The 26,721-nt window shown below is 43.9% G+C and overlaps 1 protein-coding gene across 1 annotated transcript in view; it reads left to right on the top strand.

Moving 5' to 3' along the window:
* The window catches only part of SCARB2 (scavenger receptor class B member 2), a 34,604-nt gene extending 9,007 nt beyond the window's left edge, over positions 1-25,597 (top strand). Inside the window, exons 4-12 of the mRNA XM_026676466.2 lie at positions 2,451-2,639; positions 5,266-5,357; positions 6,483-6,602; positions 8,329-8,507; positions 10,556-10,674; positions 12,744-12,817; positions 14,876-14,927; positions 15,974-16,132; positions 21,841-25,597. Coding sequence (XP_026532251.2) covers positions 2,451-2,639; positions 5,266-5,357; positions 6,483-6,602; positions 8,329-8,507; positions 10,556-10,674; positions 12,744-12,817; positions 14,876-14,927; positions 15,974-16,132; positions 21,841-21,879 — 1,023 coding nt within the window. The 3' untranslated portion in view covers positions 21,880-25,597. The remainder of the gene's footprint in view (positions 1-2,450; positions 2,640-5,265; positions 5,358-6,482; positions 6,603-8,328; positions 8,508-10,555; positions 10,675-12,743; positions 12,818-14,875; positions 14,928-15,973; positions 16,133-21,840) is intronic.
* The last annotated feature ends 1,124 nt before the right edge of the window (positions 25,598-26,721 follow it).

Genomic DNA, 26,721 nt, shown 5'->3' with positions numbered 1-26,721 from the left:
CTAAGTAGAAAAAGAGAGAAAAAGGGGTGGACTTATTCACCAGGGGACAAGAAGTAACGTGTGGAAGCTCATTCAAGACACAAGTCCTACCTGGGGCTGAGGAGAAATTTCCTAACAGTGAGAATAGTTCATCAGTGGGACGGCTTGCCACAAGAAGTTGTGGGTGCCTCATCACTGGAGGTTTTTAAGAAGAGATTGGACAGCCATTTATCTGAAATAGTATAGGGTCTCCTGCTTGAACAAGAGGTTGGACTGGATGACCTCCAAGTCTCTTCCAACTCTTAAGTAGCAAGAGCACATAGACAGTTCTTGTAATGCCCTTGCCTCCTGAAATCATCCCCCCCCCTGTTTCCAGCTTTAGAAATTCAGCATCTTTGTTAGTGGGTTTCCAGAGGCGGCGTTGAGGTATTATACAGATAGTCCTGGTCAGAATTCGGGTGCTTGGCAACTGACTCATATTTATGATGGTTGCAGTGTCCCCGGGGGGCTATGTGATCGGCTTTCGCGAACCTCTGACCAGCAAAGTCAATGGGGAAGCCAGATTCACTTTACAACCGTGTTACTCGCTGAACAGCGGCAGTGATTCGCTTAACCGCCATGGCAAGGAAGCTCGTAAAAATGAGGCAAAATTCAATTTTTTACATCTAGCTTAGCAATAGAAATTGTGGGCTCAATTGTAGTGGTAAAGAATAGAGTAGAATAGAAATAGAAATACTGTAGAAATAGAAATAGAATAGTTGGAAGGGACCTTGGAGGTCTCCTAGTCCAACCTCCAGGCAGGAAACTATACCATTTCAGACAAATGGCTGTCCAATCTCTTCTTAAAAACTGCCAGTGTTGGAGCATTTACAACTTCTGGAGGCAAGCAGTTCCACTGGTTAATTGTTCTAATTGTCAGGACATTTCTCCTTAGTTCTAGGTTGCTTCTCTCCTTGACTATCTGTAGATGTTCTGCCAATTGCTACAAGCTGCATCCTTGGACTGACCTTGAATGATTAGGTGATAAGGATTGGCCGGAAGGAGAATCTTGTAGTTGAAGGCTCCTAGGGGGAAAAAACCCCAACCAATTCTGTGATTGGTTGGCATCATTTGAAAATGAATCAAAATGAAAGAATGCAATTACATTTGAAGCCACTCAATGAGGTCAACATCTTCGCTCCAATTCTAAAGTTAGTGTGATGACCCAGGGGGTGACACAAAAGCAACAAAGTCACAAAAATACCTCCAACTTGGCCCCCGATGTACAGTTATCATTGGCTGGAGAAAAAACTCTCCCAAAAACAGTTTTCAAAGGGAAGAAATTCCGTCTGAACTCAAAGTAGATATAAATTATAAATAAAAACCAACACAAACCACACTGCAGCAATTAACGAGACAGGGCAGGATAAGGGATTGAAGACATCAAAAGAAAACGAACCACACACACTTGGGAGGACGGCAGAACTCAGGGCCCTTTCCTCCCCCGTAAACCACGCAACTCGTCAAAAGATAACGAACCACACACACTTGGGAGGACGCCAGAACTCAGATAAGACTTGACAAACCAGAATAATTTCACGCTTTGCTTCCAGCAACTTTTAAAAGCGCAGTTTGCCCTTCTAAACAGTCTTCCCAGCTGCAGCCAATGAAGGGGATCAGGGTCCTTTCCTCCCCCGTAAACCATGCAACTCACGTTGCTCCCTTCTCCATTCCTCCCTGCGTGCCCTAGGATGAAGAGGGGGTGACCCTGGGTCTTCCTCTGAATGCCCAGCCGGTCTGTGCCCTTCCCCAGTTTCCTCCACAGCCACCGGAGCCACACTCTCACTCCCTGTCAGCTGTTCCATCTCTCCCTTGGAATCAGATTCCAACAGGGGCATGACAGCTTGCTTCTCTTGATGTGAACTGTAACTTTTAAAACTGTGGCTAATGGGTACTTTTTTAACCCTTATAACTTCCGTTCTGTCCATCAAGTACATTTTTTGTGTTTTTATTGAATACCTGATAAATACAGGTAGACATTCGCTTTTGACCGCCATTAAGCCCGAAAGTTCTGTTCTGAAGCAGGACAGTTGTGAAGTGAGTTTTACGACCTTCCTTGCCAAAGTCGTTAAGTGAAGCACTGCAGTGGTTAGTGGTGGTTAAGTGAATCTGGCTTCCCCATTGACTCTGCTGGGCAGAAGGTCACAAAATGGGATCCCATGATCCCAGGTACACTGCAACTGTCATAAATATGAACCAGTTCCCAAGCGTCCAGAATTTGACCAGGTGAATGTGGAAATTTTGACCGCGTGAACATGTGGAAAATGTCCATAAGTCGCTTTTTTTTCCGGCGCCTTTTGCAACTTCAGTCACTAAATGAACAATTGTAAGTTGGGGTCTACCAGTAACCAATAAATACCTCTTGTTGCAGATCACAATTTCATGATAATATATGTCTTAACGTCTCTTTTTTTTTTCTTCCTTACTATCAGACGGCAATGAATATGGCTCGGAATTCGCCTTTCCGTTTTCCTGCAGAGCTGTTGTTGCTGGCTTACCAAGAAGACATGTTCACCATTCATACAGTTGAAGAGATTTTATGGGGGTACACGGATAAGTTTCTGCAGGCGGTACACAAATTTTTACCCGGCGTCGATCCGGTTTTTGGCTATTTTAAACAGGTAACATTTTTGTCGCCGAGGGTAGATGGGCTGCCCTTCTCGTGTCTTTGCTTTTAGTTGATGCACGTTTTCCTGCACCCGCGGTTTGCTTGCTTGCCGCTTGTGCAGCCCGTTTTTCCTTCTGTTATGGCCCGCCAGCGGCCAGCAGAACTGGCAGCAGATTCGGACAGTGAGGAGGTTGGGGAGTCTGATGAGTGCTCTGCGTCGGAGGCAGAGATAGGGCCACGGCCCTCTGACAGTTATCAGCTGCCTTCAGAGTTGGACATCAGTGAGGCAGAAGAACAGCTGGAGCCTGTTCCCAGTGTGTGTGTATGCACAGAGCTACCCGAAGAAGGGAACACTTAAAGAACAAGGGTCAACTTGGGAGTAAAAGCACAAGTGGACAGTGAATGGCCCCTCCCATAGGGAATCAACAGCGAAAGGGTAGTGGGGTTTTGCAGGAAACAATTAGTTCATTTGGGTGAACATCTGTTCCTGCATTCTTGCCAAGTATGGCCTGCTACAGTGTGGCCTCTGAAAGATATTGGCTTGGCAACTCTCCAAGCCTGATAAAGGTCTATAATTGTGAAATATCTTGAAAGGCTGTTGGCTGGGACTTTGCTGGAGTGGAATTCGCTGTAAACTAAATAAAAGGAGTTTATTGGGGCAAGGAGTCAGCTTCGTGCTTTTGGGGAAGTTTAGGTCAGAGAGTATGGAAATGCTTATCTAGGCAGTCTTGTGTGCTCCTGATGAATATTGCATGAGGTTTGTTACCCCTGCTGTTTTTTAAACAGGGCAGTGATTAAAATATGCTGCGCTTGTCCAGTATCCTATAGACTCCAATATCTCCTGGGTGTTCTGCTTATTAGCATCTCATTATGGCTCCCTGACTCTTTTAAATGAGATTAACAGCTGCCCTTTCAGACAGCTGATTGCCATTGTCTTTTTTTCCATATATATATATATATATAATTTGCCCTTAAGAGGCAGAAAAAGAGGGCAGAAAAAAGGTAATTGACAGCTTGCCAGTCTCTTTTCAGCACAGGGTATATTGTGGGGAAGCAAAATAAAGAGATGCATTAGACTTCAAGGAAGTTTATGACAGTTTTAAGGGTTGTTTTTTTTAAAAAAAAGAGGAAAAATAGTCTTGAGGCCCAGTTCTGTGACAAGTCAGACCAGCCACTTGATAGCAATAGGAATAGCACTTAGACTTACATACTACTTTATTGTGCTTTACAGCCCTTTAAGCAGTTTACAGAGTCAGCCTATTGCCCCCCACAATCTGGGTCCTCATTTTACCCACCTCGGAAGGATGGAAGGCTGAGTCAACCTTGAGCCTGGTGAGATTCGAACTGCCAAATTGCAGGCAGCAGGCATAGCCTGCAGTACTGCACTCTAACCACTGTGCCACCGTGGCTCTTGGGCTCCATAACACTCTGGAGTCCCCAGACTCTTTGGCCGAACCATGACCTCAGGGCCTGGTGAAAGAAAGTCAAAGTGAGGGCCAATCTTATCTCCTCAGGGATGTCGTTTCAAAGAGAGGGAGCCACTACAGAGGAGGCCCTTCTTCTTGGTCCCGCTAGATGGGCCTCCATAAGAGATGGGACTCATAACATTCCCTGCCTCCTCGCTCTGATGGGTCAGGTAGATATAACCAGGAAGAGGCAGTCCTTCATATAACTTGGTTCCAAGCCATGTAGAACTTTGGAGGTGACAGCCAACCACCCAAATTGGTCCAAGAAGCAAAATATATGGGGGAGGGGGGTCCCTGCTACTCCCTCCAGCATCACATGGTGGTCTTAGTTTCCTTCTTCACCCAGGCAAAGGTGCTTACCAATAAATCATTTGCTTGGAGTTCCCCAGCTTTAGATAAGCTAGAATTGTCTGGAATCATTGTGTGAGAATACAGATTGTGCTCCAGGTTGATTGTTTATTTGACAGGCTGCAAGTTTTCCCTTTTTTTAAAACAAAAGTTAATTTTAAAAAAACAGCACAAGAAGAATGGTTCTATATTGGCGCCCGTCTGTGGAGGATTCCGAATGTTAATATATTTGCTCCTCCTTATAATAGGAAGAGGCATCAAATAAAGGCTTGGGATGTAGAAGAAGAGCTGGCAGAACTAGAGGGTGGAGTAAAACGTGTCATCAGTTTAGAGCCCTTTCCAAAACCAGCCCTCCTTGAATTTCATTGGCCCTTATCCAGCGCCAATTTAGTGCTGACCATTTAGTTGGCCAGATTCTTGTATATAGGCTTGAGTGGTGTGGTGGCCTAAAGGTGGAGCTCTCGCCTCACGATCAGGAGGCGGGGAGATTGATCCTAGGTAGAGGCAGATATTTCTCTCTCTGGGCACACTGAGAATATATCTGGGGGAAAAAAAACCTCTGCATTGGCGATAGGAAGAGCATCCAGCCATTAAAACACTCAGCTCCATTCAGTTGCCCCGTCTCCACCCCGCAAGGAATTATGGGGTCATTCAAAGAGGATGATGATGATGATTCTTGTATATAGGCTTCAATAAATCATTGATGCTGCCACCTACAGGAATTATCCTGATTGTTTGTGTCTGATATGTGTATACTTTATTCCCATTTGGAAAAGCTGCCTGAAAGTAAAAATCCTTTCTTGCTGTTTTTTTCCCCCTATATAGATGAATGCAACAGATGATGGTGAATATGTCATGTTATCTGGAGAAAAGAACTACCTGGACTTCACAAGAGTAATTGAATGGAATGGCAAAGAGTAATGTTTGTTCCTTCTTTTTTTCTTCTCCACTGGTGCTTTTTTATCTCTGTGGCAGTGCACATTGTAATGTTCACCTTATATTTTAACTCATTCATTTGATTTTTATCCCGCCTTCATTATTGTTTTTAAATAACTCAAGGGGGAGAACATCCCTAATACTCCTTCCTTCTCCTAATTTTCTCAACAACAACCATCCTGTGAGGTGGGTTGGGCTGAGGAGAGTGACTGGCCCAAAGTTAGCTCACCATTTTTCATGCCTAAGGCAGGACTGGAACTCACCATCTCCTAGTGATTGGCCCAAAGTCACCCAGCCAGCTTACTTGCCTGAGGCAAAAGTAGAACTCACAGTCTCCTGGTGATTGGCCCAAAGTCACCCGGCTGGATTTCATGCCTAAGGCAGAACTAGAACTCACTGCCTCTTGGTGACTGGCCCACAGTCATCCAGTTGGTTTTCATGCCTAAGGAAGGACTAGAACTTACCGTCTCTTGGTGATTGTCCCAAAGTCACCCAGCTGGCTTTCGTGCTTTAAAGTGGAACTAAAAACTCACTGTCCCCTGGTTTCTAGGCCCAGCCCTATAACCCATAGATCAAACCCCCTATTGTAAAAATGATCCATTAGATCCAGTGGATTTCCCTATCCTTCTCAAAAAATTCTTAATAGTTTGCATTAAAAAAAAAGGTTTTGGATACTGCCGTTCAGTCTCCATGGGATAAACTTCCCTTCTTCAGACTCAATCTTGATAAAAATTTAAGAATTATTTCTTCCTCGGTGTCTCTGATTAAGTACAGAAAAAGTAGGGGGGATGCTTCAAGGAACATCGCCTCTATCTTTTGGCCAGTTGAGTTTCAGGAAAACCCATTAAGAAAGAAGGCGGCTTGGGAAAGAATTTATTCTGGGTGGGTTTGTGTTAGGGATTGCCTGTGTTTATTTTCCTTATCTTGAAAAACTCAAGTCCGTAATTAGACTTTGCTTTCACAAGATGTTGCCTGGGGTTGTTTTGAAAGAGGTGGAGAAATACCAGATCCTGGGTGAAAGAGGCCTTTTGATCTTCGACCCAGCAGGATTTCTCTTTTATGTCTAAAACTAATTCTTGATTCCTTCTGATCTCTTCTCCTGATAGCAAGCTAGACTGGTGGACAACACCCAGCAGTAACATGATCAACGGAACCGATGGAGGGACGTTCCACTCACTGATCAACAAAGATGAAATGATCTATATCTTCTCTACAGACTTCTGCAGGTAAGAACAACGGGAAGCATTGGCTGGAATTCAAGACTGAATCATAGCTTTGGCCTGTTGACTCATCTTGGATTGTTTGTGGTCTGCTTGAACTCTCAGTGTCATATTTCCCATTACAATAAAAGGTTTTTCCCACCTCGGTCTGGGGTAGTCCTCAACTTACAATAGTTTGTTTAGTGACCGTTCACGGCGCAGAAGAAGGTGACTTAATGATCATTTTTCACGCTTGTGACTGTTGCAGCATTCCCATGGTCCAGGGATCAAAATTCAGATGTTGGGTGACCCAACTCATGTTTATGACATTTTGCAGTGTCCCGGGGGTCATGGGATCCTTTTTTGTGACCTTCTGACAAGGAAAGTCAGTGGGGAAGCCAGATTCACTTAACAACGGTGTTACTAATACTGAACCGCAGCGATTCACTTAACAAATGTGGCAAGAAAGGTTGTAAAATGGGGCAAAACTCACTTAACAAGTGTTTCACTTAGCAACAGCAATTTTGGGCTCAATTGTGGTCATAAGTTGAGGACTACCTGTATTGTGTCTAGTGAACACAGCCATTGTGGTATCAATAGAAGAGAATATTTGTTACTTAGGGTTGAACTGTGGCATCCTTGATACTCTCTAAGCTTGGTGGTTTTCTTGCTGATGTTCCATTATGAACAGGCAGAAAACTAGAAGTGTGCATCCATGAACCCCAACTAACAGTCAAAGACTTGATAAAAACTTCTTAATTTCACAAAATATGAACAGACTTAACCATAGTTTCAGCTGGGAAACTTTGAGCATCCTAAACAAAGCCAAATGCAAAAACACCAGAGAATTCCTGGAAGCCCAGCATTCAGAGAAATCGGCCATCAACAGACACACACAGATAAACAACATTTACATACCACTCAAAAGAGACAATCAAATAATCCTAAATGAAACAAACAGACCCCAAACCCCTCCTCACTGGCAGCCAACACCCACATGAGCAGAAATTCAAACCAAGATTAACACTAGACTAACAATAAAAAAATACCCCAGTGAAGAAACTACCAATGCAGAGAAACAAGCTCACAGCAAGCCATCAAGAACATTCCCAGGGCGCAAGCCACTAGCGTATAAAAATAAGAGCAAATCCACCCCCTTTTAGCATTGATGATGATACCTAGTTTCTTAGTGCAACATCTGCAAGAAAGCCACCAAGCTCAGAAAACACCGAGGACCCCTCAGTGCTTGTGGCTTGTAAAACATGACATAAACACTTAGGGGGCTCTGGAGCCGCATGCAGCTCTTTGGGCCCTCTGCTGTGGCTCCCTGTTGGGTGATCCCACCACTGGCTGGCCCTGCCCCTTGCCCTCCCAGTCACTCCTCACCTGTCCTGAGAAGGTAAAACACAAAAAAACAGAAATGAGAGGGAGGGAGGGAGAGAGAGACCCACCTCCCACAGAAAACACCCAGAGCCACAAAAACCAGGTAGGCGTGGCTGGGGCAGGTCATGTGACTGGGTGGGAGTGACGTTGAGTTGACCACGCCGATCCAAGTTTTGTGGCTCTCGGTGTTTTCTTTTCTGTGGGAAACAGGTCCAAATGGTTCTTTGAGTGTTTAAGGTTGCCCCGATTAAGGGCATGGCATGCACGCAAGCATATAAACAACCTGCATAAGGTGTCAACCTGGGTTATCTCTGGAAATGTACGTGCCTTAACCAAAGCGGACTCTTTATATTATTTTGTTCTTTTCCAGATCCATATATCTAACCTTCGAGGAAGAGTTAACCGTTTTGGGAATTCCAACGTACCGGTTTACACCTCCTTTGAAAATCTTTGCCAATGTCTCGGTTAATCCAGACAATGCTGGATTCTGTGTCCCTGCCGGACACTGTATGGGGTCTGGAATCCTAAATGTCACAGGTTGCAAACAAGGTGAGTCAGTCACAAACCAGAAGGAGTCGAGTACCCGTCTCTATAAGTCCTTTTAACAGGTACTGCTCACTTACGAGAGGGACACGGTGGCTCAGTGGCTAAGATGCTGAGCCTGTCGATCAGAAAGGTCGGCAGTTCGAATCCCTAGCACCACGTAACGGAGTGAGCTCCCCTTACTTGTCCCAGCTTCTGCCAATCTAGCAGTTCGAAAGCATGTAAAAAATGCAAGTAGAAAAATAGGGACCCCTTTGGTGGGAAGGTAACAGCGTTCCGTGTGCCTTTGGTGTTTAGTCATGCCGGCCACATGACCATGGAGACGTCTTTGGACAGCGCTGGCTCTTACTTGGCTTTGTAACGGAGATGAGCACACTGCCCCCTAGAGCCGGAAACGACTAGCACATATGTACGAAGGGAACTTTTATCTTTACCTTACCTCAATTTATAACCACAACGGAGCCCAGAAGTTTCCTCATATGTCATGAGGGTTGTAAGTCAAGGCAACCACATGACTGATCCAATGTTGTGACAATTTTTGCAGCTGTCATTAAATAAACACCGTGGTCATGAAGTGGACACGATGGACTTTTTTTTTTGGCTGGAAATCACAATCAAATGCTGGTTTCTGACCAAAAAAACCGCCCCTGTAGTCACATGACTGAGGAATGCTGCAAATGGCCGTAAATGCAGACTGGTTGCTGAACACGCAAAACGCAATCCTGTGACCACGGCTGGGGGAGGGCATCAGAATTTTGAATCCAGATCATAAGTATATATTGTTATATACTTATAACAATATTGTTTTATTACAGTTACACTGCATATTGTTTTATTTAACTATAGTTATATTGTTCAATTTTGACATAGATAGCCTCTTTGACCCCCTCTTTCAAACCAGTGGTCTTCTCTGTCCAAACTGTGGACAGAGAACATCAAAATTGAACAGCCCTCCACACCCATTTGTACCACTCAAGTGACCCTGAGGACATAGATAAATCTCCAAGTGGCCTCAATGACTCTAAAAAGGATGCAAATGACCAGCTGTCTGCAAGGAGTATCAATCCTTCCATTCCACACCATCCTAGCAGAGCTGAAGAAGCTTCTTGGATGAGAAGCGAAATGTCTTCAAAGAAAAAACCAGAAAGTCCAGTTGCCTCTTGAAAAAAGGCACCTTTGGGACAACCATGACCTGGATGACCGAGAATCTCCATAGACAGTGCTCTATAATTGCCAGTATTACAGAATTTTTGATAGCAATCGGTTTCTGAGTTTTAACAGATGGATGAATGAGCACGATAACATGAATTGACAACATGTTGCATTTGAAAAAAGATTCTGAAATCTGGTCGTGTGATGACCTGAGGCGTGACACAAAAATAACAAAGTCACAAATAGAATAAATTCCCTTTAATGCCTCCAACTTGGCCCCCAATGTGCAATTATCCTCGGCTGGAGATCAAACCCTTCAAAAAACAGTTTATGAAGGGCAGAAATGCAGTCCAACCCAAAGTAAAGATAATTCAAAATAAAAAAAACTAACACAAACCACACTGAAGTAATTAACACAGCAGGGCAGGATGATAAATTGCAGACTTCCAAAGGATAACGCAGCAACCACAGTTGGGAGGACACCAAAACCCAGATAAGCCTTGACAAAGATAATATACTCTTTGCTTCCAGCAAGGTGCTGTGTGCAAATGCCCTTCTTATATCCTGTTCCTTCAGCTGCAACTAATGAAAGTGTTCAGGGCCCTTTCCTCTCCCGTAAGCCATGTTGCTCCCTTCTCCATTCCTCCCTCTGTGTCCTAGGATGAAGAGGGGATGGCCCTGGGTCTTCCTCTGAATGGCCAGCCGGATTGTGCCCTTCCCCCGTTTCTTCCACAGCCACCGGAGCCACACTCCCATTCCCTGTCAGCTGCTCAATCTCCCCCTCAGAATCAGACTCCAACAAGGGCATGACGTGTACAGGAGGTATTTTAAAATACATGGATACATGATAATTCCTTATTTGTTCATTTTTCACCGTTTTGTTACTGTTGCTGTTGTTACAGGGGCCCCGATATTCTTATCGCTCCCCCATTTCTTTCATGCTGAGGAGAAGTACGTCAAGTCGGTGGACGGCATGCACCCAAATAAACAGAACCACGACACGTTTCTTGATATTAATCCAGTAAGTCTCTTTGTTTTGGTGAACCTCAAAATCATCTACAGGTAGTCCTCTACCTACGGCCGCAATTGAGCCCAACATTTCTGTTGCTGAGCAAGATGGTGGTTAAGTGAGCTTTGCCCTGTTTTATGACCTTTCTCGCCAAGGTTGTTAATCACTGCAGTTGTTATGTTAATAATATGGTTCTTTCAGTGAATCTGGCTTTCTCGTTGACTTTGCTGGTCAAAAGGTCGCGAAAGGGGATCACAGGACCCTGGCAGCCATCATAAATCGGAGTCAGTTGCAAAGCATCTAAATTTTGATCATGTGACCACAGGGATGTCACAACAGTCATAAGTGTGAAAAATGGTTCTCAGTACCTTTTTTCAGCACCGTTGTAACTTTGAACGGTCACTAAACAAACTGTTGTAAGTCAAGGACTACCTGTATTTCATTGGTTGCATGCTCATAGAGTACTAAGTCAAGCTTTTTTTTTAAAAAAAGTATGAGCAACATCCTGGTTTCTATGTAATGCAAATTTTGACAGTGGTGGGATTCAAAAATTTTTACTACTGGTTCTGTGGGCGTAGCTTGGTGGTTGTGGTATGGCTTGGTGGGCATGGCTTGGTGGGCATGGCAGGGGAAGGTTATCCCCATTCCCTCCCCACTCCTGGGGGAAGGTTATTGCAAAACCCCATTCTCTCCCCACCCCACTAACCTGCTTTCCAGCTCCGTTCTCCTATGCAGGGCAACCAAAGACGATCCAGCCAATCAGCTGGGACTCAGGAGGCAGAGAATAGATGGGGTTGGTGGGGCCAGTCAGAGGTGGTATTTGCCGGTTGTCTGAACGACTCAAAATTTCATCTACTGGTTCTCCAGAACTGGCCAGAACCTGCTGAAGACCACCTCTGATGCAAAAACTCTGCGTAGTGGGTCACAGAATCTGGTTTCGGAGTTTTATTTTGTGATGGTTCTTTTGTGAGTTCATGGCTTTGATGGTCCTTCCCAGCTCTGTTCATTCTCTGCATTTGGTCATGGTGGCTTTGGAAATGCCTGACTCATCTGATCAGTGTATGATTGTTAATGGAATTCGGAAAGGACTAATGAAGTTGGAAAGTCAGGCCAGCCTCCTATTAGTGAATTAGGAATTCAAATTAAAGTCTCCCAGGCACATGAATAAACAAATGAAGGAGAAAGAGAATCCAGCATTTCCCCTGAGTCATTCGCTCCAAGCTTAAACTATATTGACTGCTAGGAAGTTGTTCCGAAGCTCAGTTGGAATTTGCCTGGCCTGTAACTTAAATCCACATTTCTGTGTCTTGTACTCTGGAACGAGAAGAGAACACATATTGGCTGCCTTCTTTGCGATATCCTTTTAGGTATTTAAAGAATGCACCCATTCCTTCTCAGTTGTCTTTTATCTTTTCACAACTAAACACATCCATCTTTTGTCACTTTTCACATCTAGTTTTTATTTTCTGACCCCCCTCTTAAAGGGTCGTGCTCACAAGTTGATAAAATATGAAGATGGGACTTGTACAATAACAAAATCCTGGAAGCCAAATCACCCATCAACAGACACAGAGATACACAACTTCTGCATACCATTCAAAAGAGACCATCAAAAAGCTAAAAAGGAAACCAAAAAAATCACCTCGTTAGCAATTAACACCCAGATCAGCAAAGATTTAACACAAAGGTTAATACTAGACCAACAACCCAGCTGTAAACAATAAGTTAGTCACCTGGTTGATAAGTAAACCTGGCCTCCCAATGGACATTGCTTGTCGGAAACTCGCAAAAGGTGGATCGCATGACCTTGGGACATAGTGACGGTCATAAGTAGGAAGCAGCTGCCAAGTGTCTTAATTTGGATCAGGTGATCATGGGGATGCTGCAAAGGTGTTAATTTTGAAAAACGGACATAAATCTTTTATTGTTCAGTGTTGTTGTAACACTTTGAACTGTCACTAAACGATTGGTGGTAAGTCGACGACTACCTGCACTAGATTTGCACTGGATTGGTAGAGTGAATGTGGCTGAAACAATACGTTTGATTTTGAAGTGAAAGCACACTTCTTTTTCCCTTTCAGCTGACGGGAGTTTTGGTGCGAGCGAACAAACGAATGCAAATCAATGTTTATGTTGAAACGATACCTGGATTTATGTAAGTATTCTGTGGAGAACCTGGCTGGTGGTGGAGTGTGTATATGTGTGTGTGTGTGTGTTTGTGTGTATTTCATTCATTCATTTATTCAATCCATTAAGCAGGAGAATAATGCATGTACAAATGGAACGATAACGTATGTATAAATCAAAGGAATCGTATACATGCAAATCATGCATTGATATATTTAAGCAGCGAGAAAGATATTCAGCAGAAAAACCAGCTTATGAAATAGACAGGCAATTTAGGTTACAGCATCTCTCCTTACGGTCTGAGCTCAGCAAAACGGGCAGCCAAAATCAAAAAAGTATGTATGAAAAAATAATTTCAGTAAAGGGCCGGCCTGGAAATAGCAAAGGACCGGCCTGCGTTGCCTCTGGCAGCCAAAATGGAGCCTGGCGGGGGGGGGCGCGTGCATGGCCCCCTCCACCCTGTATGCACCAGGATGGCCTCCTGCAACATTCTACCACCCCAAACAGCAAAGTGCTGTAGGAGGCTGTCTAGGCCGAAAACAGGCCGCAGAGGGGCTGTGTGTGTGCCCCCCCCCCCATTTTGGCCAGCAAAGTGCTACAGGAGGTGTCCTCCCCACTCCCCCAGCCTGAGGAGAAGAACTACGGTGCTGATCCGGCCCTCAAAGAAATCCAGTTTGACACCTGTGAATAAGATGGTCAAATTGGATTTGAGGCTGCGGGGGGGATTTCCACCAGATAAGTCAGTAGTCTGCAGCCTCAGCCACTTTTAAGATGGTTCACTAGATTTAAACTCCATCTCTGAGGAAAAATACATTTAAAATGGGGGCTGGAAATCTCAACCTCACCCTCTCTGGAAATATTCTAGCATTATGTTCCATTTCATGGGGGCGCTAAGGGGACAACGGGATGGGGTAGGGCCTTGCTATAAAGAGACAGGCCCGAGATTTGCCTCCGGTCTGCACTCCAAACAGGTTCATGCTTGCGTGACTACAAGTAGGCCTCATTTAATGACTGTCTTGTTTAACAGCTATCCACAGTTAATGATGGTGATGGAAAATAAATTTTTCCACCAATCCTCACTTCGCCAAGCTTGCTAGGGGTCTGGAGGCTAAAACATCGGATGAACGGTTGCAGGAACAGGATATGTCCAGTCTAATGAAGAGAAGGACAAGGGGATGACATGATGGCAGTCTTCCAGTAATTTAAGGGGCTGTCCCAGAGAAGAGGCGGTCAGTGTATTCTCCTAAGCACAAGAAGTAACAGATGGAAGTTTAACAAAGAGACGTCCAACCTAGAATTGAGGAGAAATTCCCTGATAGTGAGAATAATTAATCAGTGGAACTAATTGTCTTCAGAAGTTATGGGTGCTCCATTGATGGAGGCTTTTAAGAAGAGATTGGACAACTAGGAGGTTGGACTAGACTTCCAAGATCTCTTCCAATTCTGTTATTCTGTTATAATGCAAAGGAAAGCTGAAGTACAGTTACCAACACAATTGCAGTTTCCTTAGCAACCGCTTCACTTAACAACTGGATTGCCTATTTCAATTGTGGTCTCTCGACAAGGACAACCTGTATCCCATTTCCCTGAGCGTATTTCAAGTTACACGTACACAACAATACATTAACAGTGTGGCATCAATATAGCATACATTTAGTATAGGCCAACTTAATACCAATCATATCTCTTAATACACATATTCACATTAAATCATAATCCTTCATTGCTTATTTTCAACATTTCAGTACTCTCTCCTAATGCCAACCACCATATCAATTAAACATACCTAGTAATTTCATTATTCAATTTCCTCCCCAATTTTTTTAAATGAGAAATTTTCATTTGGCAAGCAATATGGTTCCAGGTTTCACATCTCAATACAAACATGACCATAGTTACCTATTCATTTTATGTATTCAGTTTCATGTCACGTTATCCTTATTAGTATTAAATATTAAACTTATCCAATTCCAATTCATGTTATAACTTATTTCATTTTCCATCATGTAACTGTTGAAGAAGGATCATCCTCTTGAGAATCACTAGAAAACTCTCCGGTTTTCTCTATATTTTTGTCTCATTTCAGCCAAACAGGGAATATCAAGACAATGCCCTATCCAGTGATGTTTGTAAATGAGGTAGGTACTGATGAGACATCCTCACCTTCACCCCTGGTATCATAAGGAAATTCTATGAATCTGGGAAGGGAAGCGGAGACTTGATGCATGGCAGATGAGGAACAGATTGGACATTTCTGTCAGCTGCCACCTTACACCTGCTTCTGTGCTTCACTACCATGCAGTGACGGTGACAGTCTGTCATGAACTCTGGGGAGGGTGGATGGGAGGAAGAATGCTGGGGGAAAGCGAAAGTAATGGCTGTATCTCCCGGAGATGCTGCCTCAAGGTCATCCGGCTGGGAGAAGAAGGCAGCTGCATATCAACTCTTCTGAAAACATCTTGCTTGCGCCTGATTGGTCACAGTGGGTCAGCGATGGGAAGCAGTTAAGGGAGGCAAAAGTTGAACTTGGGGATTTGGGCTCGTCATTTTCAGTTCTGGCTATGCATGACTGCAATACGAGCTGTGGTGTCGCAGTGGTTAGAGTGCAGTACTGCAGGCTACTTCTGCTGACTGCCAACTGACTGCAATTTGGCGGTTCAAATCCCACCAGGCTCAAGGTTGACTCGGCCTTCCATCCTTCCGAGGTGGGTAAAATGAGGAACCCAGATTGTTGGGGGCAAGATGCTGATTCTGTAAACCGCTTAGAGAGGGCTGTAAAGAGCTGTGAAGCGGTATATAAGTCTAAATGCTACTGCTAATAGAACTATACCTCTCTCAACACATGGAGCCAAGGTTGGTTTCTATTTAGAGGGTTAAGTGCTGGCAGATCTGACAATTTCAGCCTTACCTCTAAGAAGAGGCATCAGTCTGGTCAGTCTGATCAGAAAGTCCAAAAAAAGGAGGAAACAACATCTCACAGAGTTCACCCCCTCCCATATTCTCAGTCATGAGTAAAGGTTAAGAGTACGCTTGCTTAGTTTTTCCCAAACCTCCTGACCTTCAATGCAAATTTTGAGGCTCGGCCTTCTCCCTCTTAAAACAATACTTGGCCACCGTGGTATGGGCAGATAAACCCAAGTTGTGTCTCCTTCTCCACCTCCTTGTTCATTCTTTCCCTTCTTAGAGTTTTGCACTTGACGATGTAAATGCAGGAATACTCAGGGCGGCTCTGCTTGAATCCAATCTGGTCCAGGCTGTCCCATTCATCATGTTGGCACTGGGAATTATTTGTGGAGCAGTGTTTCTGGCAGTCACCTATTGGCCCAAAGGGAAAAAAGAGGAGGTAAGGTTGTTTGTAGGTCTCCTTATTTCCCTGTTATTTTATTTTAAAAGCTTCCTTCCTTCCTTCCATCCATCCATCCATCCATCTTGTCCCTCCTTCCTACTTTCCTTCCTTTTCTTTCTCTCCCTCCTTCCCTTCCTCCCTTCCATCCATTCATCTTCCTTCTTTCCTTTTATCCATCCATTCATTCTGTCCCTCCTTCCTTCCTCCCTCCCTTCCGTCCTTTCCCTCCCTCCCTCCCTCCATTCCATTCATCCTCTTCCTTCCCTCCCTCCCTCCACCCATCAATCTATTCATCCTGTCTCTCCCTTCCTCCCTCCCTTCCGTCCTTTTCTTTCCCTCCCTCCCATCCATCCATCCATCCATCTATTCCTCTCCTTCCTTCCTTCCTCTCCTTCCTCTCCTTCCTTCCTTCCTTCCTTCCTTCCTTCCTTCCTTCCTTCCTTCCTTCCTTCCTTCCTTCCTTCCTTCCTTCCTTCCTTCCTTCCTTCCTCACCTACCTACTTGTTCATTTTAGGGGAAAGGTTTAATAGACCCACAGTAAAATGCGTCTCAGCAACATTCTGATGCTGACTTGTATCACATGGTAAGACCACGCAAAATTTGTCTCTTCCTGGGGTCTCCAAACTGCCAACAAGGAGCTTGAATAAGGAATTCTGAAATCTTAAAAGCTTAGTTTTACACATGTACCAGCCACTTATTGGCATTATGGGCGCGGAAATTCCTATTGGTTAATTAAAATCGTATTGCATAAATGAATATTATTGCCTTACGATGGGCTCAAGCAGGGACTATATGAAACTTTGAGCATCATGAAGTATAAATATACATGTGTGAACCAGTTTTGAGATTTAATTGTTCTGCTTTAGTAACCTAGGCCTCGGGTTACCCACTCTCAACTCTTGGTAGATTGCAACAGCTTTGGGATGGCTTAGCTCAGAGGTCTCCAAACTTGCCAACTTGTGGAGTTCGACTCCCAGAATTCCTCAGCCAGCATAGCTGGCTGAGGAATTCTGGGAGTTAAAGTCCACAAATCTTAAAGTTGGCAAGTTTGGGGACCCCTAGGTTAGCTGGAGCCATTTAAAAACAAAACAAAAGATACTAAAGTGATATCCTAGATTAATCAAGCAGTTTATTACTTTTTAATGCTGGTGCTTGCATAAAAATTGTAGTTCATGTATAGTTTGCCATGAAAGCCATTCTCTTGTGTGTGCCAAAGAGATAAGGCCACCCAGAACAGTGTTTGCTAACCTTGGGCAATTTGAAGAGGTGTGGACTTCAACTCCTAAAATTCCCCAGTCAGCAAGCTTCCCCAGTGGGGCATATGGCAGTCACCCTCCCCCAAGGGCCAAACACCAGGAAGCCTTTGTCATTTCAAGTGGCTGCTGAAGGAACGGTCGTAATTCGAGGATTGCTTGTAAGGGAGAACAGGAGTAATTTTGAGGCACTGAAGAAAGAGCTGTTAGCAAGATGGCGGTCGGATAAAAGAAACCTGAGTCTGGGCTAGAGGTGTAATTTGAGAAAGCATCTTAAACAGGACTCTCTCTGTATGTCTATGGAGACTCAGTCATCCAAGTTGTCCCAAAGGTGCTTTTTTTCAAGAGGCAACTGAACGTTCTGATTTTTCCTTTGAAGACGTTCCACTTCTCATCCAAGAAGCTTCTCCATTTCTCCTCAGAAATGGTGTAGGTAGGGTCTCCTGCTTGGGCAGGGGGGGTTGGACTAAATGACCTACAAGGACCCTCTCAACTCTGTTAATCTGATTAATGAGCTCTGAGCTGCTTGGATGAGAAGCGAAATGTCTTCCAAAAAAAATAATAATAATCAGAAAGTCCAGTTGCCTCTTGGGAAAAAAGCACCTTTGGGACTCTGTAGTTCTCACAAAGAAAAAGGGATGAAGAGAAAAAGAGCATTCAGACTTGCAAAGTTCTCTTAGGTGAACTTTATCATAAATGTCACGTTTGCATTCAATAACTCTTGGCTTTCTAGTCAGCTTCACCCTGAAGAGCCAACATATACCTTGGAAGTTATCCCCTTTCCCCTCGCTACATAACTACCCTGTTTCCCCCAAAATATGACTTACCCTGAAAGTAAGTCCTAGCTTGATTTTTTTTACATGTGAGCCCAATACAAGCCCTACCCCAAAATAAGCCCTAATTAAGATCCCGCCCACTCCAGAGTGCGCAGGTAAAAATTAAGCTGGGGAGGATGGGGGAGGGGTGGAACTGTTTTACTACTTATCTTTGGACAGTTGTAGCCAGGCCTCACACACCGCGGCACCTGCCTTGCCGGCCCATTTCTTCTGCAGCTGGCAAGGCTTTCCTGAAGGCCTCTGTAGCTGATATAACAAAGCTCCATTTTTGGCTGCAGAGGCCTTCAGGAAAGCCTTGCCAGCCGCAGAAGTAGTAGTTCCTGAAAGCCTCTGAGAGTGAAAAGAAGGCCGGGGGTGATGCGCGCGAGTGAGGGTAGTTAGTGGACGACATCCCCCGAAAATAAGACCTGGTGCCTTTTTTGGTGGCAAAAAAAATATATAAGACAGGGTCTTATTTTTGGGGAAGTGCGGTATTATGTGGGCCCCTGCACAGACTGGGGAGAAGCTGGATCCCCCCCAGTCTTCAATCAGTCAATCATTTTATTACAGCCTCAAACCAGAGACCAGAACAAATAAAAGCACTCAGTAAATATACATTTTAAAATTCTGCTATAAAATAATAAATTGCAACTAAAATCTGTAATAAAATCCTGTCTGTCAATTATGCGCGGTGCAACTCTACTAAAATGACAATCCATAAACTCTGTGGCCCGTTTGTAGGTTCAACGCTAAAAGGGGAAAGACTAAGCGGTGCAAAGGGTTTGCCAGTCTTAAATCAAGCCCCCACAGTATGGTAGTCCTCGACTTACAACAATTCGTTTAGTGACCGTTCAAAGTGATAACGGCACTGGAAAAAATGGGACTTACGGCCGTTTTTCACACTTAACGACCGTTGCAGCATCCCCGGGGTCAGGTGATCAAAATTCAGGCGCTTGGCAAACTGGCTCCTACTTACAACAGTGTGCAATGTTTGGAGGTCACATGACCCCTTTTTGCAATCTTCGGGCAAACAAAGTCAATGCAGAAGCTAGTTTCGCTTAACCACCATGTTGCTAATTTCACAACTGCGTCGAATCCCTTCAAAACGGGGCTCGAGAAAGGTCGTGAAGCGGGCAGAGCTCACTTAACAAGTGTCTCGCTTAGCAACGGAAATGTTGGGCTCAGTCAGTGAGGGTCGTAAGTCCAGGGCTACCTCTTCGCACAGTGCCGGCGAAGAGGAACATTTGAGGAAAGGACTTCCTGCTTTGGCTTCTGGGTGCTGCATCTTCTAAACAGGGACCCTAAACTCTGAGAATGACCCCACATTTCTGTGTTGGGGATCCCTCTTGGGTTCTGATCTATGGGTCTGTAGGGCTTTCATTGGTCTGCAGTGTGGAGAGAAGGGATGTTATTACCGTATTTTTCAGAGTATAAGATGCACTTTTTCCACCCCAAAAAGTGGATGGAAATGTCTGTATGTCATATAGACCGAATGTTGCCAAAGCCACCCACCGGCCCCCACCCTTCGGCCTCTGCCTCCCAGCAATTTGCCTCCTTACAGCAAACAGCCTGTTTCAGCTTCAACACAGCCTGATTAGCACAAACGGCTGATTGCCAGTTGGATCCACCTCACAACGATCAGCTGTTTCAGGCTGCAGGGATTGCCATTGCCTGTTGCTGCCTGAGTGCGCCCCATTTTCGGCCTCTGTGTGTCCCATTTTCGGCCCGTTTTGATCCCCATTGCCCAGAACGGGCCGAAAATGGGACGCGCGGAGGCAGCAATAGGCGATGGCAATCCCTGCAGCCTGAAACAGCTGATCGTCAGGAGGCCGAGCCAACCGACAATCATCTGCTTGTGCTAATCAGGCTGTGCTGAAGCTGAAACAGGCTGTTTGCTGTTTGCTGCAAGGAGGCAAATTCCTGGGAGGAAGAGGCAGATTTTTTTTTTCCTCCCCAAAAGCTAGGTGCGGCTTATACTTCGGAGTGTCTTATACTCTGAAAAATACAATAAACTCGAATTGCTCGGCTCCCTTTTCTGATCTTAGAGGGAATATATAAATACTGCTCTTCAGGGATGGTATGGATTTGGTGAGATTTGATCCTGGTGAAGGTACTTCATGGGCTGGATTTATTTATTTTTTTAAACACCTGGTTGTTTTTACATAGTCTTGTGAAACCAACAAGGTACGTTTTTACACAGATGTTCTCCTCAGCATTGGCACCCAAAGGTAGGTTGTTCTATTCCAATGTTTTTAGAGCTTAAAGATTAAAAGGCTCACTAAACCTTGCAGCTCAGGTGAATTCAGCTATCTAATATTGCTGCTTCTTGCAAATGTAATCTTCTATTCAGATTCATTGCTTGAGTAGAAACCATGGAAATTGGAGGAAAAAAACCAACCCAACACATTTCTTTGACCCTAGGAATAAAACAGCTTAGGAAAATACAGTTTGACTGAAAACATCTCCCTGCTAGACCCATTTCTCACCAGCAAGGAGAAATTGAATTAAAAACACGTTTGAACATAGCATCCTTCCCATGCATTCTGAAATAGGACTGTCTTAGGAATTCAATGCCACTAGATCGATCTGCTCAAATAGTTCAGAGGGTACTTGTGGGGTCTTTGGTGTTCTCTGAGTTCAGTTGTTTTTCTTGCAGATGTTTCATTACCCAACTAGGAAACTCCATCAGTGTTAGAAAGGAGTGGGGTTGCTCTCTGTTTATATAAAAGTGGCTTCCCCTGTCAATATTGATGGAGTGTTCTGGATGGTTCCTCGATTAGATTATTGTTTGTGGTTGGATTGTTTGTCAGAATTGGTAGTTCCTTGACTGGGGAATTGTTTATTGCTTGATGATCTTGTATTAATCTTGGCGTTAATCTCTGATTATCTGGGTGTCGATTGCTGGGGTGGAGATATGGTGGCCTTTTAGCTTTTTGACTGTTTCTTTTGAACGATATGTAGACGTTGTTTACCTCTATGTGCCTGTTGTTGGCTGATTTGTCGGAGTGCCAGGTATTCTATATCAGAAGGAAGGGGCAGAGGCTAATATTCGACTTCAAGCTCTTTATTCAGTAACAACAAGAACAAGAACAATCTGTCTGACAGCTCACCCTTTTATAGGGAGCTGTCAGATGGCTCAGCCAATCAGGTTACACTATTTTTCCCCACTGTTATGGCAGATCTGAGTGAAGCCTTCATTTCTTGGCTTCACTCCTTTATTTCAATATTCCACATCAGGCTTCCAGGAATTCTCTAGCGGTTTTGGATTTAGTTTGGTCTCACAGTTTCCCAGTTGAAATTATGGTAAAAGCAGCCTATGTTTTTATTGCCCTGCCAGTGTTGGTGGGACACTTCCTTCTAACACCGATACATAGTTGGGTAACGAAGCATCTGCCAGAAAACAACCAAGGACCTCACTCTGAGCTGCTAAATATTCTATTCTATCAGATCAGCCCTTGGTTAGAGTCCACTCATCCACAATTTATCTGTGAACAGCACTTGAGAAAAATCTACTCGGATTCTTTGCCATCTCCAGCAAAGTTGCAGGAGTCGATAGATGAAACGAGTCGCGTAAACACAATCTCCTAAATTAACTCCTTGCTTTTTTCTTTTCTTTTTTGCCTCCCCCTAATAACAGGGTAACGTTGACGAGCGAGCTCCACTTATCCGGACTTAACTCCATCTCCCCCGACCATGCCAGGTTTACAGAAAAAAAGAGAGAGCTTCACAATGATGACTGTAAAGGGCAAGCGTTTTTAAACTGCCACCACAACCTACCACTTCAATGGCACCCTTGAAGTCGTCCTCTTGCTAGCATTTAGTAACCACCTGCTTCCGAGGAAGGTTGGGCATTTGTAAACGGAACCTAAACGGAGGGGGGCAGCATTACAGGCTTTTTAAAGGGGTCGGTTGGACGCCATTTGCCACCGCTTTCCCAGAGTGTGAAAATAGCAGTAGTATTTCACTACACTTCTATCATTTTGTTGGACTTGTGGAGTTGCAACTGCACCTGGTTTCCCTTGGTGTTTATTGGAGGTGTCATGAAAGATGACGTCAGCCTTTGATGACATCCTTATTTAGTTTAGGAGATTTGCTAGTCCAGCCCTCGTCCTGCCATAATTTGATTTCTTGGTGAATCTTACGGGTCAGATCTACTTGGAGTTTCATTTTTCCCATAGCGTAAATCTTTGCACCGGAAAGAAAAAAGAAGAATTTTACATACATCCAAGGAAAATGCCTATTTTTGTTCAGGCCATCAAATGCCCCATTCGGTGTTGGTTTGTTTTTTAATTTCCTTTTGAGTAAAAGGCTCAGACCAGCTTTTATTAACTTGGCACCCTGTGGCAGTGCCAACTCTTTGAGAGAATACCAGATTGAGGAAGGCTGCCTCAGGTGTTTGCTAGTGAATTCTCTCCTATTTGTGTATCTATGGAAATAGAGTTGGCAATAGAGTGGAAATAGAGTTTAAAAGATCCAGCCCCTGGACCCAAAAGATTTACTGGGATTTTAACTATTTTATTTTATTTTTTTAAAAAGTACACACACAAAGTATGTTTGAAGGCGCCATCTCTACAAACTGGACATGTCACACATATTTTCCAAGAATACACAACTTCATGTGTGAAGGTTTTTTCACTCGTCCTTTCTCTCTCATCTCCTTTAAAAGTGATTTGGGGATAACAGATTTCTTCTTTAAATCCAACACACATTTTTTGTCAAGATCTAAAGGCCTCTTCCCTCCGAGACATCCATCCAGATGTGGCCGTCATTTCCTCCTTCAACTTGGGAGGAAAAAAAGAAGGGATCGGAGTCTTCACAATTAACAGCCAACATAGAATTTAAACCCTGCAGGCCGAAGCCTGCGGTTTGTCAAGATAATGTGATTGCTTTGAGGGGAGAAAAAAAGGGAAGTTTTACAGGATCATTCATTTGCACTGGAGGGAATGAGAAGGGATTACTGCTTGCACAGGGGGTTGGACTAGAAGACCTCCAAGGTCCCTTCCAACTCTATTCTGATTGATTGGATGTGCCGTCTTTGTCGAGTGATTTGATTGCACTGATTTGATGAAGGGAAGCTGGAATCCTTTTTGAGATGGTCCTGAAAGTAAGATGGTAGCCAGTAATCTTGTTGGTAGCCAGTAATCTGGCTAATCCTGCTTGCTTGATAATTCGGAGAGGAGAGGAGAAGGAAAAGCCCAAGACATCTGACATTATGGAAGTTGAAAAAAAAATTCTGGAAGAAAGCTGTATTTGCCAAGAAAACAACATGGATGTCCATGAAGGCACCAGGAGTCAAGCTCAAATTGAACACTATTTTTTCCCTCCTAACTAAGCAGTGAAAAATGTTCCTGATACTTTCCTCTGCTTCTTTTCTATAGTGTATCTATTACTTTATTGCCTGAAGTCTCACCACGATACTCAGTTCCCCAAATGTCCTATTGTTAGAATCCTATTGTTAGAAATGAAGTGGTTCCTTCAGTTTGCAATCTTAAAATTATCCTGTTGGGTTAGGAAGGATTCCCATGGCTTTTGCTGTGCCTGGTTGTATTACTTTAACTTCATCTTAAAAATGGCTTTGCTGGATCCCACCGAATGTCCCTTAGCCTGGGCATTTCATCCCCAGTTGTGCCAGGCAGAGTTCTGGGAAGTTAACCAAGGTTGAAGGTGCCCTCTATTGTAGAATTAATCTAAGAGATTAGAGGCACACGGTTTGCAAACCTGTGACAGGTGATGATAGTGGTTTCCTTGGAGGTTGGGCAAATTCTGCCAATTAGATTAAAATCTGAATATTAACCTTTTTCAGCTCAGAAATGAAAATGTCAGATTACAGTGCATCAACTGATTGCAAAAAGAGAGACAGTTTTGAATATTTGCAGAGACAAAAAAGCAAAAAGAAAAGAATATATCGAAGTCTTAGGAGCCCAGGAGTTGTACTACACAATACTGTAGGTCAAGATGGTGGAGTTCTGGCCTATTCTGCATGGATAGCTTTTAGCCTAGGACTGATATAACTTATAACAGATTATAGGCAAAGTGAAATCACTTTTGCTTTCAAAGGAGAGTTCTCTTGTCACAATTACAAAAATAGATTGGTCGGTCTTCTGAAAAGTTGGCCTGTTAGTCTCTTTGGGGTCCTTGGTGCTCCCTGAGCTTGGCTGTTTTCTTGGAGACGTTTCATTGCCCAACTAGGTAACCTCATCAGTGCTAAAGGGAGTGGGTTTTACTCTCTGTTTATATACAACTGGCTTGTTGGGTAGCGAAACATCTGCAAGAAAACCCTCCAAGCTCAGAGAACACCAAAGACCCCCACAGTTGAACCTTAAGCTATAAATATTCTTTTCTATTGCTGGTCTCTTGTTTGACATGTTGAAAAGTAGATGTGGCCAGATGTAGGACTAGCAATTGACTCTCTGGGTAGCAGCTTTAAATACACAAAGGTTTTGCAATAGCTAGTAATAAATCAAAGGGCTAGTTTCTCCTCTACTCAAAAATTACTCAATTTAAGACAATTTGGAAGGGAGAACCACAACTGGATTTCAGTACGGAACTATGAGCTGCTTATGAAGTCGGAACTGCAATCAATTCTCAAGGCACTAAACATGCTTGCAATGTTGCTTGTTTAATTTTAAGCATCTTTTATAGCTGGCTATAATTGATGGATGATTTGAGGTTTCTTGTTAAGAAAAAAAAAACCCCAAGGATAAAGGCTTCTTACTCTTGAAACCAATATTACTGGCAAATTTATCCGTTGCTGAAGATGATGGATAAATTCAGGATCCAGTCCCCAAACAGCCTTTTCCTGAACATATTTTTCTAATTTAACTGGACAAAGCCAATCGCTGCTGGTACTTAAAGCCCAGTGGCTTCTCTTGCACAAATCTAGAAATAATGGGCACGTTTTGTAAGTTGCCCGCCATTGTTTCCGCTCTTGACGTGGAGGCTCTCGCACCAAGTCCCCAGGAATCTGCAGGTTCCTTGTAAGCCAACTGGACATCCCAATATTTGCCCTGCAGCTGCACAAGTGGTGATGTGTGCACTGACCCACTATCTTGGACTGAAACCATAGACTGCTCTCTTTTAGAAAGATTCGAGCCCTCGTTCAGTTGTAAGGGACAGGGTCGGGTTTAAATCACATTTATCTAATGCTTCTCTTAACTCAAAAAAAGCTTCTGATCCCTCTGTATTCTACAAGTTGCACAAGGTACACTAATATTAACCCTTTTAGAAGATGGGAAGCTAAGATTGTGCCATAGCTGCTTTTCCAAGGTTGTGTTACTGAGTTAATGACAAGTGCTGGCCTTAAAAACAGTTTTGTGTCACCCTGAAGTCTAACACACTTTTACGGCATGATGGAACTATACCAAGCAGTGAGTAAAATATGTTTTTGTTCTTTAGTTTCTTTGTTTTCTTGTGTCTTAAAAGGGAAGACCAAAACAAGGAAATGCATTTCATGCTCAGGTGGGCTGGGGGGAAGGAAGGAAGGAAAGAAAGGGAGGAGAAGGAAGGAGAGAGGGAGGAAGAAAAATGAAGGAGGGAGGGAGAAAGGAAGGAAATAACAGAAGAAGAGGGAGGAAGGAAGGAAATAGAGGAAAGAAGAGGAAGGAAAAAAATTATGGAAGGGGAGGGAGGAAATAATGGAAGGGAGGGAGGGAGGGAAATAACAAGGGATGAAGGAAGGAAATAATAGAAGGAAGAAGAGGAAGGAAATAATGGAAGAAGAGAGGGAGGAAGGAAATAACAGAAGGAAGAAAATAACAGAGGGTGGAAGGAGGTGTGGTTCGCCGGCAGCCTGTGCAGACAGCAGCGGAATTGGACAGTGGGGAAGAACGGGAAATAGTCAGGGAGTCTGGAGAGGACGGTCGAGGGTCCTGTGTCCGATGCAGAGATGGGGCCAGGACCATCTGGGAGCTATGTGCTGACTCCGTAGCCTGCAGAATCTGGCAGCAGTGAGGCCGAGGAACAAGGGGAGCCTGTTCCCAGTGTGCATGTGCACAGAGCTGCTAGAAGGCAAGAGCAGCTAAGACAAAAGGGGTGACTCGGGAGTAAGGCTTGGAGATGATTGCCCCTCCCATAAGGTATAAAGAAAGTGCAAAGGCAGAGAAACCTTTGCAGGAAGCAACGTCGTTCGCTCTGATCAGTTTGGACTCTGAAAGCTCTGTGTTCAATTTGTTCTCCATTTCGGTTTTGAAAGACTAATTGGGACTTTCGTTGTTGGCAGCACATCAAGTCAGATAAGGTGCGTTCTTATCAGAATTCTTCTGAAGAACTTTGGCAGACGTTCCTGGGACTATAACCGGTTGAAACTCCTTCCGGGCTGTGAATGAAGATAATTCACAGTCATTGAACTAAAATTAAAGGGTTTGGGATTTTATACGTTTGTTGGTGTCTCAAGAAGCCTTGGTCAGAACAGGAGGGAAATAATGGAAGAGAGGGAGGAAGGAAGGAAATAAGGAAGAAGAGAGAGAGGAAGGAAATAACAAGGAAAGAAATGAGGGAGGGAGGAAGACTTTCATATGTT

Source organism: Notechis scutatus, chromosome 4, assembly GCF_049901735.1.
Source record: "Notechis scutatus isolate UNSWTSFEM ecotype Mainland chromosome 4, rNotScu1.2, whole genome shotgun sequence".
Lineage (NCBI taxonomy): Eukaryota > Metazoa > Chordata > Lepidosauria > Squamata > Elapidae > Notechis > Notechis scutatus.
This window is presented reverse-complemented; position numbering and strand designations above follow the sequence as displayed.